This window comes from Mastomys coucha, unplaced genomic scaffold (genome assembly GCF_008632895.1).
Source record: "Mastomys coucha isolate ucsf_1 unplaced genomic scaffold, UCSF_Mcou_1 pScaffold2, whole genome shotgun sequence".
NCBI lineage: Eukaryota > Metazoa > Chordata > Mammalia > Rodentia > Muridae > Mastomys > Mastomys coucha.
In genome coordinates, this window is record NW_022196902.1 from 6,193,217 (window position 1) to 6,210,846 (window position 17,630).

A 17,630-nucleotide genomic window follows, 5' to 3' on the forward strand; every position below is an offset into this window, starting at 1 on the left:
GCTTCTGTAAGGCAAAAGACACTGTCAATAGGACAAAATGGCAACCAACAAATTGGGAAAAGATGTATGTAAGTTTTAAAATGTAAGTTTTAAAAGTACCTATACTTACTGCTCCAGGCTGTCTTACCCGAGAGCTTAAGCATTTAATCTTTCTCCCCTTCCTCAATATTACATTTAGTTAAACTATTAGTCTGTGATATTAGTCCTGAAATGACCACTTCATTGCAACTCTTCACTTTTGTGCTTGGGTTTGGCCATATTAGAGAGCACTGAATTACCTAGTTAGGTTATGCAATTAGCTGATATTATCTCATTTAATCCTCACAACAACCCTATATGATGGGTATTATTATTCCTCTCTAATAAATGAGACAAACAAAGGAAAGAGAAGCATTTAGGGTTGCAGAAAGGAATTAATTTGTTCAAAGTCAGAGAACTGATAGATAGGAAAGCCACAACTGAAATTCACTGTGACTCCTGAATCTAGCCACTTATCTCTTAGACTATACAGTCCAATAGACACACAGGATCACCAATATTAATGGACTCATATGTTGTATATAATTTCCCCAATAAATTGTCAGCATAGTTTGCTGAGAGTTCATGTTTATCGTTATCATTTTATATTCAACCATAAAAAATTGCCTTGAGAAACAGACATGTTCTCTCAGAGGACACAGTGAGTGGTAAATTGGCCACAAAGTTCTGAAGATTTCTGTGGGAGGAGTTCTGGCTTCAGTAAGTTTTCCTTTCAGCCCTGTCTCTGAGCAACCTCAAGAAGCATTCTCACCTGCTGCTTTCCCTGGGGCTGAAGCAGCCAGGAACACTTGACAGAAGAGAGGAGCAAAGGTTGGGGTTCTGTTAGTTAATGCTTCTGTCACTGTGATGCAAGATGGTGGCCAAAACATCTTAAGGAAGAAAGTGTTAGTGGTAGCTTACAGTTCCAGAGGGGTAAAGTCCGTAATGGCAGGAAAGGGCTGAACAGCAGGAACAGGAAGCAGAGAGACATTTCATCACACAAAGAATGCAGAGAGAAGGAACAGGTAGTGGAGGTGAGACTATGAACCCTCAAAGTTCATTCCCAGTCCCAGTGATGTACTTCCCCAGCATGGCTCTTCCACCTAAAGGCTACATAATCTCCAGGGCCACCAACTGGAGACCAAATGTTCAAATAGCTGAGCCTAAGGGAGACATTGCTCCTTCAAGGCTCCATGGGGTCTCTTTTACCTTTCTTCATTCCTCAAGGGACCCTACACCATGTATGAACACAAAGGCTCAGCAGCCCTCCCTTTGCAGCTTGCAAGGGTTATGCTGTGCTATATGACTTCTATGCCGTGTGTCCATAGGTAGATGTTTCCTTAATTACATTTACTCAAATTACATTACATACTTGTAGTCTGGCAAAAATCCTACACAGACCTAGAAGTGGTCTGTTTGAACAAGGAATATGCCATAGCATTTTTAAAAAGAATATTTTCATGTGCGTGTGGGGTTGAGGGGCGGTATCTATTCACACGTATGCATGCACATGTGGACACCAGAGGTCACCAATGGGCATCATTCCTCAGTAGGCATGGCATCTTCCTGATTTTTGTGACAAGTTCACTCACTCACTGGCCTGGGACTCACCAATTAAGTTAGATTGCCTAGCTAGGGAGCCAAGAGGGATTGGCTTTCATCTGCCTCTGCAGCGCTGAATTAACAGGCCTTAGCTTTGTTAAAGTGAGTCCGAGGAAAATGAAACTCAGATTCCCATGCCTGTACCACAAGTACTTTACTGACTGAGCTCTCTCTCCACTCCCGTGTGTGTTTTGACGAGCATGAGGATGTGGAAGAACATTACAGAAAAGGGATATGTCATGGTACAGCAGAGATTCTTTCAGCAGACTCCTAATGTTGAAGAGCCAACTTTTCAGTTTGAACCTCATAAATCACTCATGACTATGCTACGTGCAAATGTAATGGAGGATGAGAAGAACGTACATGCAAACCCAGGGTTACCATACACAGAAAACCATTCTCATCTCTTCAGCCATGGTGATTCTATACTAATTAGGATTAGGACATGACGATTTATGTTTGGCTCAAGTATTTATGAGCCCAAACCAAATGTAGCTAATGCCAGTGAGCTTTATAAACTCAGAGCTAAAGACAGCTAGTCACTAACATTTATGAGCTATGTGGCAAAAGGTTTGCAGTGCCCGGACAGGAAACTGTGGGGCTGAAGCGCCTTGAGAGATTTTTGGCATTTGTATTGTAGACATTCCAATCTAGAGGGCTAGCAGGAGCATAGACAAACATTTGCTCTGGTATTGGGAGGTTCGCAAAGTGATCTAAAGTTAAGACAGGTTCTTAATGATTTAGTATTGCTATTCTGTGTCTAAGAATTTATCCCAAGAAAAATAATCAAAGATGTGCATAAGACTGATCTATTCTCACATTTGCTAGGACAATCAAAAGACACAGCCATATGAAGGAATATGGACTTACTGAAAGGTATAATGGCATGGGAAAAGGTTTACATAATTTTCTTTAAGACCCAGGTATTAAAACCATATGCAGGCTACTTCTGATGCCAGTCCAAATGGAGCAAGCCACCTTCACTTATCATTCCAAGTCACTAAAAAAATGGAACAGAATAAGAAAAGCAGCTATTATCGAAATTTGGAAAACATACTATGGAAGGGAGACGCAGATATGAATAAGGAGCAGAGGATGAGCTCCCAGGACTTGTAAATCTCCTTTGTTCCTCGGGTGTGAGCTGAGAGCAGGCTGACTCCAGAAACTTTACAGCAAGTGCTGACAGCAGAAAGCCCTCAGCAGACACTTCTCAGCGAGACTTCTGGGCTCTAGAAACGGGGAGTCCACCTCTCTCTATGCCCCAGTTTGACATAATTACCTCCTCCCCTCACCCTTTGGCCTCCCAATAAAAACCATTCCTCCGTATATTAATACAGTGGAAAAAAGGTAACTTGTCCAAGAAAATAAGCACAAGGTAGGTTACGAATGAGGGATGTATTTTATCTCTATTCTTACTTTTTCATAGTAAAGGCACACACCCTGGCTGTGTGGACCACCAGACAGCAAGGGAACCGAAAAGTCGAGAAGACCTCATGCTTTGAGCTAGAGGAAGCAGGACCCAGAGCACATGACAGACATGACTGGAATGAAAACCTGAAGACTGTCATCTGACATCAGTCCCAGGCACAAATGGGAAAAAAACAAACAAACAAGCAAACAAAGAAACAGATTGGTGATTTCAAAACCTAAACCTCCACCTAAGTCAACATTCAAGTCCCAGCTGATTTTGGTGGTGCAAGCCCCTGACAGACCACACTGAAAACTCTACTGATACCAAAATATGAAACTGAATATGAAGCTGGAATGCATACAGAATGATACCCGCTAAAACAAACCAATGAATTAACACTCCCATATGACATTGAAATGGCCCAGAATATCACATGTTTTCTTAAAAACTTCAGGTTACTAAAAAAAATGTGCACAAATATACAGGAAAAATATGATATGATATATTTATATATATAAAATCAACAGATGCTAAATCAAAGTTGGTCCAGGCAGTTGGGGCCACAAGGCAATGAACTTAAGACAATTCCTTGGAAATATCCTTTAAGGACAATGTGAGCACTGTTGAAATGGATGACAAAGAGAAATGTATTGCCAGGCAGCAGCAATATAAAAAGGAACCAGATGGTCACTTCAGATCTAAAACATACATTATCCACTCTGGACGAGTCTGCTGTCAACTTGACAGACACTAGAGTTGTCTGAAAGCGGGGCTGCAATGAGACAATTCCTCTCTCAGGATCACTGCAGTCAAGTCTGGAGAGCGTTGTCTTGGTTAATGATGTATGTGGGTGGGCCCAGATCACTGTGGGCAGCACCACCCCTGGGTCTTGGACAGCTTAAGAAACAAGGCTAAGCAAGCCATGAGGAGCAAGCTAGTAAGCACCATTCCTCCATGGCCTCTGCTTCAATTCCTGCCTCCAGGCTCCTACCTTCTGTTCCTGCCCTGACCTCTCTCAGTGACCGACCATGATCTGAGAGTTGTAAAATAAAATAAACTCTTTCCTTCCCAAGTTGTTTTTGGACATGATGCTTTACCACAGCAATAGAAGCCCTAGATGAGACAATATGCATTTTTTTAAAAACCTTGTGGATGTGTGTGGTAGAAGAATATGGGCAATAAAGGAATGAGAACCTTTAAAGCTGGATCAATAGAAATTATGTCCCTGAAAGGAAAAGGTGGGAAGAAGGCAACCCATCCAAGGATGACCAACTGTGACACAGTAACCAAAAGGCCAGAGTCACAGAGAGAGGGATGAATGAAGCGCTACAGAAAGAATATTTGAAGAAAAAAATGGTTGATATTTTCCTCAGCACTCAGGAGGCAGAGGCAATTGGATCTCTGTGAGTTCCAGGCAAGCCTGGTCTATAGAATGAGTTCCAGGACAGCCAGGGTTACATTAAGAGACTCCCCCCGCCCAATATCCCGAATTGAGTGAAAAGAGTAAAACTAACAAACCAACAAGAATCCAGCAATTCCAACTGCTGCAACATCCAGAAATTATCTCCTGCATATTCATGAAAGCTCACGACTACAAAAAAGATGCCTAATCATGAATATCCATTGCATCTCTACTTATAATAGCCCAGAGGAGAAACAATCTTGATGTCCTTTAATGTGTGAATGGTTAAATAAGTTTGGTACATCCATTAGCATAAAATATTAACAATTTGTATGAGCATCCAGAAATTTATTCTGAATTAAATAAATTCCAAGCAGTATGTATGATTCTACTAAAATAACATTGTTAAAATGATTTTCAAAAAATCATGGCAAAAGAGAGCAAATAAAGATTGCCAGTGGTCAGGGATAGAGTAGTAGAAAAGGTTACATTAAGGACCCTGGTGAGGATGGACAGGTCCACACCTTTAAATGTTTCAGGTCCTGTCTCTTGGATGCAAGATGAGAGAAACTGGGTAAAGCCTGCCAGGAAGAATTCCTCTATCTTTCTTGTAATCTCTGATAAGCAAATCAAATAGAAGAGACCTCCATATACTGAAACGGACATAGCTGGAGCTCACACCCTGCCAGGGTCTCTGCACCAACATGTAGCCATTCACAAAAGCACCATGGTGCCCCTCTTGCACAGTTAAATGGATGTTTATGATGACCAAACAATCCCACTTGAAGTACACACCTTCTACAAAGGAAAATGCATGTTCATACAAAAACTGGAATACAAATGTTGACAGCAGTACTTTTCATTATCACTACAAATGTGAAAGGCGCAAACAAAAATCCATGTGTAAAAAACAAAAAAGACACTTGAGAATGGAAACATAGTGTCCTGAATTAAATCCCTGGAACTCAAATAAAGATGGAACAAGAGAATACCACAGAGTTGTTGTCCCACTAACCAAACCACTACATATGTGTAATGTTATATGCACAAACACATACATACACACAGAGAGAGAAAGAGAGGAAGAGAGAGAGAGAGAGGGAGAAAGAGAGGGAAGGAGAGGGAGAGGGGGCGGAAGGAGGGAGAGAGACACAGAGAGAGACTGAGAGAGATAATAAAATTAGATTAAACAAAATGGACAAACTGTGGTACATTTAGCAACAGTGAACACATTATTGATACAAGGCAGCATTCATGAATTTGAAATCCATTATGATAAATGAATTTAAAAAATAGATTTAAAATCATACAGCAGCCTTTCTATTCTGTTTCTAGGAAAAGGTATGACTGTAGAAAAAGAGCACAAAAACCATTTGTAAAATAAATCTGTGGTTGATAGGTCAAGGGAATGCTTGACTGTGAAGAGGCAAAAATGCCAAGTTATGTTTTAGATAGTCATGATAATTACAAAGTATTATACATCTGTCTAAACCTAGAAAAATTACACTAAAGAGTATTTAATGTGTGGAAATTAAAAATAAATTTAGAGAAAATATGCACAGATATTGACCTTATGTTTGTAATAATATGTGTATGACTGACAGAGAAAATATTAAAATACTACTAACATTGGTATCTGAATAACATTTGTAATTTGAAAATAAGTTATAAATGACATGTTCTTTTTTTTAACTCTGGTATGTACGTATATGCATGCAGACATATGTGGATCTGTGGTCTAGCTTTTTGTGTCTTCTTAATCAATAACATCTTGGAACACTAAGACGTAACAAATCAGGGAAAACTAGGGTGGGAACCCTTTCCTCCCTACGGCTTTGTGTATTTTACAAATAGTTCCCTTTTAATTTTTTTAAACTTCAAAAAATAATAATTTGTGGTCACAAATGTACAAAATTTTACAATGACTACATATTGCATTTGAAGCTAACATTTTCCATGATGTAAAAGTGTCTGTGATATAACAGAGAAAGAAGGGCTGGCACACTCCTCCCCCACCCCACTCACCCCCACAGAATATGTTCTACTCCACAATGGAGGTTGTCAAAGGGTGTGTCACTTTCAAACAGAGCCCTCTCGCTACACTGGGATTCACTACACTGCAGGAGAGAAATGAACCCTATAACAGTCTCCCACAGGCTGCACAGAGAAAGCCGTGCTGTTACAGAACGCCAGGCAGACAGATTTTTCCGTGCTTGGTTGGAGCACAAGAACATCTGATTCAATGTGGAAAATTGTACTACTGTTCACGCCTCCACAGAAACATGTGACATCTCAGGGCAACACAGAAAAACAGATGAAAACCCTCAAAAGCAGTTACCAGTTTTGCTAAATGTCATACCAGACTCGGGGGAAATGGCAAGGGTGGGGAGAGCAGTGACCTCAGCCTTTGGTCACATGACTTTCTGTGAGCTCAACATCTTTCTCAGCTAAGAGAAGGAATGGGTGAAGAAATCAGCCACCAGTTCTCCTCCTGCGACTCCTGTGACCAAAGTAGGCTTCTGTTCTACGCCTGATCCAAACAAAGCCTGGAGAGAAGGGGGTGAAACAGACAGGAAGACAGACAGAGACAGAAAAACAGAGGCAGAGAGAGACAGACAGAGAGACAGAAAGACAGAGGCAGAGACAGAGAGAGAGAAGACACAGAGACAGAGACAGAGCTAGACACAGAAAGACATAGGTATAGAGACAGAGAAACAAAGAGACAGAGGGAGAAAGAGACAGAGAGACAGAGAAAAACAGAGAGGGGAGGGGAGGGGAGGGGAGGAGAGAGGAGAGGAGAGGAGAGGAGAGGAGAGGAGAGGAGAGGAGAGGAGAGGAGAGGAGAGGAGAGGAGGAGTCAATGTAATGCAATGCAAAGGATTACTCTCCAGGGTTTTCTCACAGATTAGGAGAAAAAAATTATTAGCCGGGCAGTGATGGCACACGCCTTTAGTCCCAGCACTTGGGAGGCAGAGGCAGGCAGATTTCTGAATTCAAGGCCAGCCAGGTCTACAGAGTGAGTTACAGGACAGCCAGGGCTACACAGAGAAACCTGTCTCAAAAAAACAAAAAAAAAAAAAAAAAATTACTGAATCCTTCAAGTGTTCACACACGTTTGAGTGTTCTGAAGAAAATAATGCAGTTATATCCTCTGTTTAACATCCAAGAGAATTCAAAACAAAGAAACACCTAATTTTGTTCAGCAAGTAGTAATGAAGCAGTGGCCTCCACATGGCACCTGTGGCTTTAGCTGTCGAAAGAACACACCATAGTTACATAACCAATACAGAAGCCAAGATATTTTATTTCCTTTCAGATGAAACCATGGACTGCAGTCAAGTAGGCACTTGATAAGTATGTAAGGGAACATAAGACTAATACAAATGCAAAATGCAGTGTGCTTAGAGAGTTCTTTTGCCTTTCACGTTTACATAAATGTTAAACGTTTTCATGTCTAAAGCAATATGTATACATGTATGTATACATGTACATACATATGTATTATGTATGTATGCACATATATTCATACACATATCCAGGAACACGGGATTAATCATCTCTTGTTGTTTGAGCAGCCCAAGCAAGATCTTCCATATTGGAGTGCTTATTACTCTGTCCCTTCTATGGTTTTTCTTAAATTCTTTTTTGTGACAGATAATAAAAGAGACAATGATAACAATAAAATAATCTGACTCAATTCCTTCACTCTTATAAAACATAAGACCTTGCCTTGGTCTCTCAAAAAATTATGAAACATCCAGTCAAAGAATGTCTAATTAGCCAGACATAGTGACACATGCTTTTAACTCCAGTACTGAGAAGAAAGGAGGTGGGAGGTGGGAGTCGAGTGGGGGTAGGGGTAGGGCCAGGGGCAGGGGGCAGTCTTCTTGAGCTAAAAGCCAGCCAGGCTACACAGTGAGACTCTGTCTCAAAAACAAAGCAAACAAACAAAAGAATGCTTAATTATAATATTAAAAAGGATTTTCTGTCATGTCACTAGTGTGCTAAATATGAGGCTATAAGTATCAGACTTGAAGAGTAAGTCCTAGGAAGACTTTGCTCCCTTTGCTCCCTGGCGTGATGCTGCACATTCACTATTCCAGCTCTAGAAACAGTAAGACACTGTTTTGTGTGTCTTGCCTCCCCTGAAGATTATCTCAATATGTTCTTCAATAGTGATAAACAGCCTACCACCTGATGGATGGTACATATTTTTCACTTCTATTTTCAAACTGTAATGTTTTACATGTTTTAACTATGTCATGGTTTGAGGCACCTTAAGCACAGTTTGAAAGTATGCAGAATCACTATCTGCAGACATTCCATATTAACTTACAAAACAGTACAGTCCACAGCATCATTTATTAAATTAAAATATAAGTATACATCACCTGATGATCTTCTTAACCTGCTAATTCTGGCTGCAAAGGGGTTGAATGTGGAATGTTTCCCATTGGCTCACATGTGTGCACATGGGGTCCCCACCCGTTGACCATGTTTTGGAAGGTTGTGGGAACTTTAAGAGATGGGACCTCCTTACAGGATATGAGTCCACAATGGTGACTTCTCTGCTTCACACACCTGCCGGCATTTCTTCCCCTTCATGATGTTCTATATCCCCACAAACTTTGAGCCAAATTAAACCATTAGTCCCTCGAATCCCTTTTTAAGAGGTATTTTGTCACAGCAAGGGAAATAATTACTAACATAAAATATGGAAGTTCTAGTGGGGCACCCTGAGCATGCGAATCTTTGCTCACACTTTGTGCAAGGGAATGAAAAACAGCAACATCTGCCAACATCTGTATGAAAGGTCTGGATGAAACTAATGAGCAAGGCACAGCCCTAAGAAGTGATAATTATCAAAACAATAAGCAACAAAACCATAATGGCTGAGAATACCAGACCTTCCTTATTTGTTTATTTGTTTATTTTTAAACTTGAATCCAACATCATTGCTAATCTTGATAGCAAATATTCAGTTCACGTTTTCCAGGAAGTTGATTCTGCCTCCACTGTTAGACATTTTACTGCACACATCTAAATAATGTTTGGGTCAAAACATCTTAAAAAGGGCTTTGATGTTTTGGAAGGAGGGTAGACAAAGAAAAAACCACTCATCAACTGTTTCCAAAGATAGTGTTTCTGCTTATTCAGACCTACCTACTGCTCCAAGAATTACCATGCAGGCTTATACAACACAGTTGCCTTTGGTTTAACCTATCCTGAATTTCTTCTAAGTCTTTGTTTTAATTATCTTTGGTAATAATCACTATGTAAGTGGAAGAAGAATCATACAGCTAGTGAATACAGGAATGAGTGCAGATCATCTGAAGAAAATCCATGAGTAATGACATTGACTAAGAGAATATCCAAAGAGTTTGTTTAATTCCTTTTGCAGCCTATTTACAATTCTGAGTAGTCCTTTTGGCTTAGTGTGTTGTCTTAGTCAGGGTTTCTATTCTCCGCAAACATCATGACCAAGAAGCAAGTTGGGGAGGAAAGAGTTTATTCAGCTTACACTTCCACATTGCTATTCATCACCAGAGGAAGTCAGGACTAGAACTCAAGCAGGTCAGGAAGCAGGAGCTAATGCAGAGGCCATGGAGGGATGTTCCTTACTGGCTTGCTTCCTCTGGCTTGCTCAGCCTGCTCTCTTATAGAACCCAAGACTTCCAGCCCAGGGATGGCACCACCCACAATGGGCCCTTCCACCCTTGATCATTAATTGAGAAAATAACTTACAGCTGGATCTCATGGAGGCACTTCCTCAAGGGAAGCTCCCTTCTCTGTGATAACTCCAGCTTGTGTCAAGTTGACACCAAACCAGCCAGTACATGCATTGTATAGCAATAGCTCCAGAGATAGTTCAGAGCAGAGAAAAGTCGTGTCTTCTCCACATGCCTTGGTCTTTACAGAATCTTACACTGTCCAGGGTTACACATACGCACACCCCACATGATGAAGCAGGTAAAATCCTATGTTTCCAAAAAAAAACCCAAAAATGAAGCAATTTTCTACTATGCCTGAATCAATGAATGCACCCATGAGGATGTTTTCTCTAAACCAGAGGCTTTGTAGCCAGCAATGTTCTTCTATTGCTGTTACAAGTTACTAAAATTTTAGCGGCCAAAACTATATACACTTATTATTTTACAGCTCTGGAGGTCAGAAGTCCAAAACAGGTTTCACTGAGATAAAACTCAGAATTCAGCATAAATGCTAGGGGGGAAAACCAATTCCTTGACCCTTCCTGGCCTGAAAATCCCCTCCCCCATCCTCACAGGCAGCAATGTAAGTGCCACTCTGTCACTTACACCTATGGTCACATCCTCCTCCTTTTGGGTCTTCTCCTGTTTTGTTATTCTGCCTTTAAGAGGGCTCATGTGTGTGCAGAGCCATTACTCATTCTGCATAGTCCTGAACAATTAAACACAGCATTTGGCTGTCTTAATTCCTCTCTTGCCCAATAACTTAACACAGTCAAGATATTCTGCGCTTTAAGACATGAAAATATTTGAGTCCTACGGCTCTCCCTACCACATCAAGGTGGTCTTTTTCCACTTGCTAACTTGAAGTTTCCCATGTCACTCTAGTTCCCTTGCAGTCTCTCCACACTGAGGAAAGAAACTCTCAGGGAATAATAATCTAAGATTCCTGGTAGCAATGAGCCATGTTTCAGCTTTTGACCACTGGCTCTGATTCTGCTGGAATGACTCTCCTACTCAAAAAAAGATTTGACCACCACATAGCCACCTGTGCCTGGATTCATGAGCCCAAGTTTCCTGAGTCCTGTTCAAGTAAACTGATGCCTCAGAACTAGATTCTAACTGTGACCACTATAATTAGTGGCCTCACTTTCGATGCAAGTTGGCCAGAATTGGTGCCTTCTCATTAAAATTGTGAAAAGCAAAGACCCTCTTTGAAAACTGCTTAGAATCATTAAAGTTCCCCAGTAAGAGGACATAAAGTTTACTCACTGTCATTTAAAAACACACAGGAATGTAAAATTATACAGGTAGTTTACATTAGGGCTCTCTTTTCAGGCCATCACAGGGGTCTGACAGATTGGTTGTTTGAACAGCTGGACAATGCTCCAAGAACTCTAAGCCTTTAATAGAAGAATAACACTCTGCATGCTTTTTTGGAATATACTTCAGAGGTAGTTTCTCTCAGGAACTACTAGTTAAGTGTAATTATTCCATTTCAACCAGGAGCCACAGACTGTGACAAGTTTGAATGACTGGATTAAGACTCTAGATAAACAGTGGGCTAAAACGTAAGAGTGAAATCAAGTTTCAAACCTGAGTTTAATACTAGGCTACCAAAAGAAAATCTGTATAGTTAAGTGCTATTATAAACAGGCCCAACAATTGCATACAAAAATAGAAAGGGCATGGCTGCCCGTCAAACTGACTACTACCATTTCAAGTTATGAGGGCTAGTGGGGGAGACTGTTTCTTGTGAGCCTCATTTGCTAATCCATAATAAGCGATGCCAGTGTAAAGCAGCAACCCTACCTTGAATTAACCAACACCCTCAGTTCCTAATGACCTCTCACCCAATGACCTGCTTTCTGCTCCCCCACAAGAACCACGAAAGGCAAAGGCACAGAGGAACAGGGTTCATAAAAGCTATGGCTCTATCTTTGGTCACACTCAAATGGACCAACTCAAGGGAAGAGATGAAGGCCTTGATTCAAAAGGAGTTCTGCTCGCATTGCATCCTAAAGGATTCTGAACCCCTAGGCACATTTTTTTTTTAAAAAAATAATATGTGAGTATCACTAATTTAAGTTCACTCTTAAGAAGATTCATGATTCCTGGTGACTTGTCAGCATCCTAAATGCTTCCTATGCATAATTATCAGAGCCTTGGGGCTACTGAAGATTGAGTATACTCTGAGTATGCAAATATCTGCTTGCTGTACCACACATCTGTCAAAGCCAGTCTCCACTGTCTAGCCAATCAGCCCATCCAGGAAAGTCATTCTGGAGATAAGACATCGACCTGAAAGCTACAAGGAACTGAAAGCAGAGCCCTATCATGTGCTCCTCAGGTAGGCAGACAGTAAGAAGAAGAAGAAAAGCTGGTAGGGAATTCATATGTTCAGAGGAAGTCAGTTCCAACAAGAAATGGAAGAGCCTAACTCAGGCAACACCAGGCACCCTTTCCCTAGAGGCAGGTGGGAAAGGTACCCGTATCTTACATATTGCAAACTGAAGGTCTTTTGAAAACATCTAGCTGTATCTCTTCAGGCATCTTACACCTCTAGAAAGATCTTCAAATAGGTTCAAATTTGTCAAAATAGAGGGTCAAGAAAATTTGTGACAACCTTGTGATTGTGCCAAGCTTATGCATAATCTCAGGGTCTTAGCACTCCAGGAGTTGGTTGTGCATTTTCCTCCGTGATCTTTTAGTTGTTTTTGTTTCCATACATGGCCCTTCCTTGATAACTTTTGAATGAACTTATGTCTTAGTCTTGGTGACTTTTCAAAACTCTACACCCACCTCAAGTGACTAAAAGGCATTGTGCCCTCTGATTATCTACAGGGGTACTTTCGGTACCCAAAGTATAAAAACTTAAAAATAATAATTATAGTCGTCTGCTCCTGTTTAAAATTATCAGGTGTCAACAGAACAGGTGATTACTCAAACTACAAACTTTCACTGTGAAAGACTAGGAGTTCGAGTTCAGTACTTGCCAAGTGGAGTCTTACTGTGTACTGCTCTCTCAGTGTTTCTAGAAAAAGAGTTGTAAACAAATTGTTGACAGTGGGCAGTAAAACACGTGCAAGGGTTTTTATTGGGTGATTTCTCTCCTTCGGAAGGAGGTGCGTTTGTGTGTCTCTAAGCCATGCTCCGTGGAACCAGACAATACTCAAGTCTCCTTTGGGTGCTGGAAGTTTACCTTTGCAGGTGACTCTGGAAAATGAACCTAACGGCACTCGTGATCGAAGCCCATTAGATGCTTTGGGTGGCGCAATCCTCTTCCCTGGTCACTTCTTGGAGGCAGGCCTGTGCCCATTTGGCTGGGCTCCCATGTTTTCCTCCTCTACCTACCAGGTAAAGGTGAGAAGGGCATCCAGGCCTTCAATGGAGCCCAGTGCAGCTGATGGTGGCCAGCACGCGTTACACACACACACACACACACACACACACACACACACACACACACACACACGGTGCAGCCCACGCATGGCCTTACCAGATCAATGAAGGTCAGGAACTTCCAGCTGCCCCCGTAGGTCTGATGCGAGGGCATTTCGATGGCCTTATAGTTGCACAGGATGGAGCAATAGGACAGCAGGATGGCTACCCGCAGCACCTGGCAGGGGACAAGCGCCATGTTCGCGCGGCCTGGCCCCGCCGGGCTGCTCGTGGGGAGGGCAGGCGAGCTGCTCCAAGGTGCTGGGCGCCGTGGGAACCGGGGCGCGGCGCGGCGAGGGGCGGAGCGCAGGAGGCGGGGCGCGTCCCCGGGGACAGCAGAGGCGCCGAGCGCACCGGAAACCTGCGCGGGCGGGGCGGGAGTGCAGCCGACGCGAGCTGGCGGCCTGGTGTCATCTCTGGCGTCATCTGCGTCATTCTGCAGCTGCGTTCGCCATCCCGGCCGGGCGCCCCCTAGGCGGTCCGCGAGGTCCACCCCGGCCTCCACAATGGGAGCGCCTCCCGGGCAACCGAGGTTCCAGACGGGAAGGACCTGACCGAATCGGTCCGGACCCGGTGTTGGCTGCGGAGATGCTCGCTGCCATGTCACCAAATGGGTTCAGAGAATGTGAAGCCACACACAGTCACCCTCCAGTGACACCCATTACTTACGATTCAACACTTATGACTGTGAAACGCCTGAAAAATTCCACAAGGCTTTAATAATTTATCAGTATGTACCAGAAGATGCAACACGAGCTTTGAAAAAATTCTTTTTAAACTTTTTATTACGTTTTGAGGGGAAGGAGGGGTTGTACACTTATGTACCACAGGACAAGCGTGGAGGCCAGAGGACAGCTGGTGTGAGTCTCCTCCATCGAACTCAGGTCCTGAGGCTTGAAAGCAAGCTTCTTTACCAGCTACTGACCAGGGCAAGTTTTATAAATAGAAATCTGTGCTGATTGCCATGAGTGCTATGAGACAGCATTCCATTTTAAAGCCAAACCACCCGGAGGATGTAAACCTCACCCACGCATGTGTGATTTAATACAAATCTTTTGGAGTTAAAATTCCTTTTGCACTTCGACATTTCCCAGCCCCCACCTCCTCCCACTTATACTACCGCACCAGAGCCGAATGGGAGGAGAGTAAATATAAACTGGATTCCCTCAGCCTTCCAGTAAATGTTGTCACAGGGAAGTTGCAACAGTCTGTGGGCAGACTAAGGGTTTTGTTTTCTTTTAAATCATGATCATGTTTCAGCCAACCAGATAAAGGGTCCGGTTATGAGAAGACCACATGAGTATTTCCTGTGGATCCTTTCAAACAGGTGTCCCCTTCAAATAGTCTCTGAGTCAGAGGGTGTGGTGGGAAGGTCTAGGAGAAAGCATCGTCTCAGAGGTAAAGAGAAGCAAGCAAAGCCGGCTAGGAGGTTTTTCCATTAAGATCTTTCTAATTGACATAATTATGCTGAAAGAAACTGAAAAACTAGGAGAAAAGCATTCTTCATTCAGAATTTAGGCGTTCATACTCATTTTTAAACTAGATCTATTTGCATGTGTGTGTATGTCCTTAATGAATGTTCATATGATTACAAAAAAAAATGAATATACTGAAGTCGTCTCACTCTCACAAGGGCCTAATGAAGTTTTATAAAGTGATGTGATATTTCAAAGTTGGATACAACCTTTCCACTTCACATTTTAAAAGGTAGTTAACAAGATTTCTCCCCATCCCCTATTTATAAAAAGTATTATTTTATAAAGCTATTTAAAAGTTTGCTATGGACAATTTTTATATAAATACTATGACATCAAGTGTTCTCTTGCTCTCCTTGCCAATCCCCAGAGGGTTGTTTTAAACCTACTTTAACAGGCTTACTTTCATTATCATGACTGACCATTATGAGATGATTTTATGTTTTTAATAATGAAACATTTTACATAAACCTGGGCTGAAATAGTGCTTCATTAAGAATCCCAGATTCTTAAGACTCTTTATCATTGTTTCTTAGCATGTTCAATGGGTTTCATTTTGCTTTTTAAAATATTTTAAAAATTCTTATTTCATGTTTTGGCTGCATTTATGTCTGTGAGGGTATTGGAACTGGAGTTACAGATAGTTGTGAGCTATGTGTGGGTTCGGGGAATTGAACTTGGGTCGTTTGGAAGAGCAGTCAGTGCTCTTAATCACTAAGCCAGCTCTCTCATTTGCTTTTTAGTCCATGTCTTAGCATCTTAGTCATGACTGACCGGTATTCTCTGTGGGGTGATAGTAATCTGAATATTAGTTATATTTTCAATGTATCATGGACAGTGTGGCATGGACTTTAAACTTCCCTCAAAATGCTGTTCCTTCTATGAAACAGATTATGCATCTGTACTTACTGGGTTCCACACTGGATTTCAAGAGTTCCAGGCTCAATGTGGGGAAGAAATGTCTGCATGTCTCCTTCTTCCGTTCTATACTCTGCTGTACAACTAGTGAGGTGAAAGGAGGAAACGCAGGCTTGTCCTCTTGAGTTTTGTACCTAAGTAAGCACACCAAACACACAGAGAAGACTGTAGAACCCTGCTTTAGCTCCTAGTTCAGTGAGCGCTTTTTCAGTGCGAGGCTGAAGGTCTTCTGAGTAAGTACTTCTAAAACCTGGTACGAGCTCTTCATCCATGTATGCATGTGTGTGCACGTGTGTGTGTGTGTGTGTGTGTGTGTGTGTTGGAGGGGAATATTGGAATATTGGCACATTGGCTGACACATAAGGATGATAATACTTGCTAGTTTTGGAAATGGTAGGAACCACTGTGTCTTCCATATTTTCTGTTCTAAGCCAACTTGTTTAATTTCATTTTGTAAGCGTGTGTGTGTGTGTGTGTGTGTGTGTGTGCATCAGTACCTATGGAGGTCAGAGAGGGCCCCAGATCCCCTGGAGCTGGAGTTACAAGAACTTGTGAGCTGCCCAACATGGATAATGGGGACTGAACTTAGGTCCTCTGTAAGAGCAGTATGAGCTCTTAAGGACCGAGCCATTTCTTCAGGTCCCATGTATGCTCATGCACCGTTGGTATGAATTGAGATGCCAAAAAGACTATGTTTTGTAGTTTTCCGCTCATTTTTTCTCATTTTCCTTCAAAATGTCCCTAACCATCCCCCAAAGGCGTAGGGGAGATCCATCTACTTTGTTGTTTTCAAATGCCTTTCCTATTCTTTCCCAGGATTTCTTATCTATCCTGTTCAAACCCTGTACCCAAGGGCAGTACGCTTCCACCAGGTCTGCTACCTCCAATAGTGCAAATCTTTCTACCCTGATCCCCTTTGCTCTGAGTAGCCTGTCCACATTCCAGGTCGCTTCCCTTGAAATGTCTGCACCCATAATTCCTCACCATTGAAAAATCCCTAGGTGGACCTGAGTACTGGGTCAGCACTCCCTCCTACCTAGAATTCCCTGTAGCCTTCTCACTCTGAATCTTGACCAGCGCTAGTCAGATCCCTTACCGTGTGGGAATGGCCACGTGCAGTTTCCTTTCTTCCTTTATCTTTATACAGAGCTCTGTGTCCCAACGGCGTGGTCCCTCAATTCATTTCTCTTGTGTCCAAGCTGCACGTTTGACGCCATATGTAGTTTTCTGCCAGCATGTTTGACCTGGTGATCAACTGGAAAAGATGAAGAAAGAGAAGTAGACCAAAATAAAAATGACCTCTTTTCCTACAATCGAAACTAAATAAAATGTTTATAAAAGACACTCATACACACTGAAGGGCCAGTGTATTTAATTAATCTGATTTATTTCCACTAAGCAGTAAGTTTTTTTCCCCAGCTATGGCCCCAATGAGCAATTTGATGGACTGTGAGGAGCATGCCAGTGGGCTGTGAGGTACTCAGCCATTAGGAACGCCACACAAGATTTGCATATCAAATATGCTCAGTTTATTCACACACACATCCTTTACAATACTGTGCTAGTATAAAGATAGTAGTCTCATTTGTAAACAGGCATCTCATCAAGCAGATTCCGTGGGCAGGAAACAACTGCAGGCTTCGATGGGGAATCCT

At 42.1% G+C, this 17,630-nt stretch overlaps 1 protein-coding gene across 5 annotated transcripts in view; it reads right to left on the reverse strand.

The window, feature by feature from the left end:
- Window positions 1-13,998, reverse strand: part of Aig1 (androgen induced 1) — a 235,147-nt gene extending 221,149 nt beyond the window's left edge. For 2 of the 5 annotated variants that reach the window (XM_031380451.1, XM_031380453.1), the window contains exon 1: window positions 13,641-13,933. In XM_031380451.1, coding sequence (XP_031236311.1) covers window positions 13,641-13,781 — 141 coding nt within the window. In that variant the 5' untranslated portion in view covers window positions 13,782-13,933. Of the gene's footprint in view, window positions 1-13,640 lie in introns of all 5 variants that reach the window. The other 3 variants (XM_031380452.1, XM_031380454.1, XM_031380455.1) reach the window with 3 other exon arrangements.
- Between the last annotated feature and the right edge of the window lie 3,632 nt (window positions 13,999-17,630).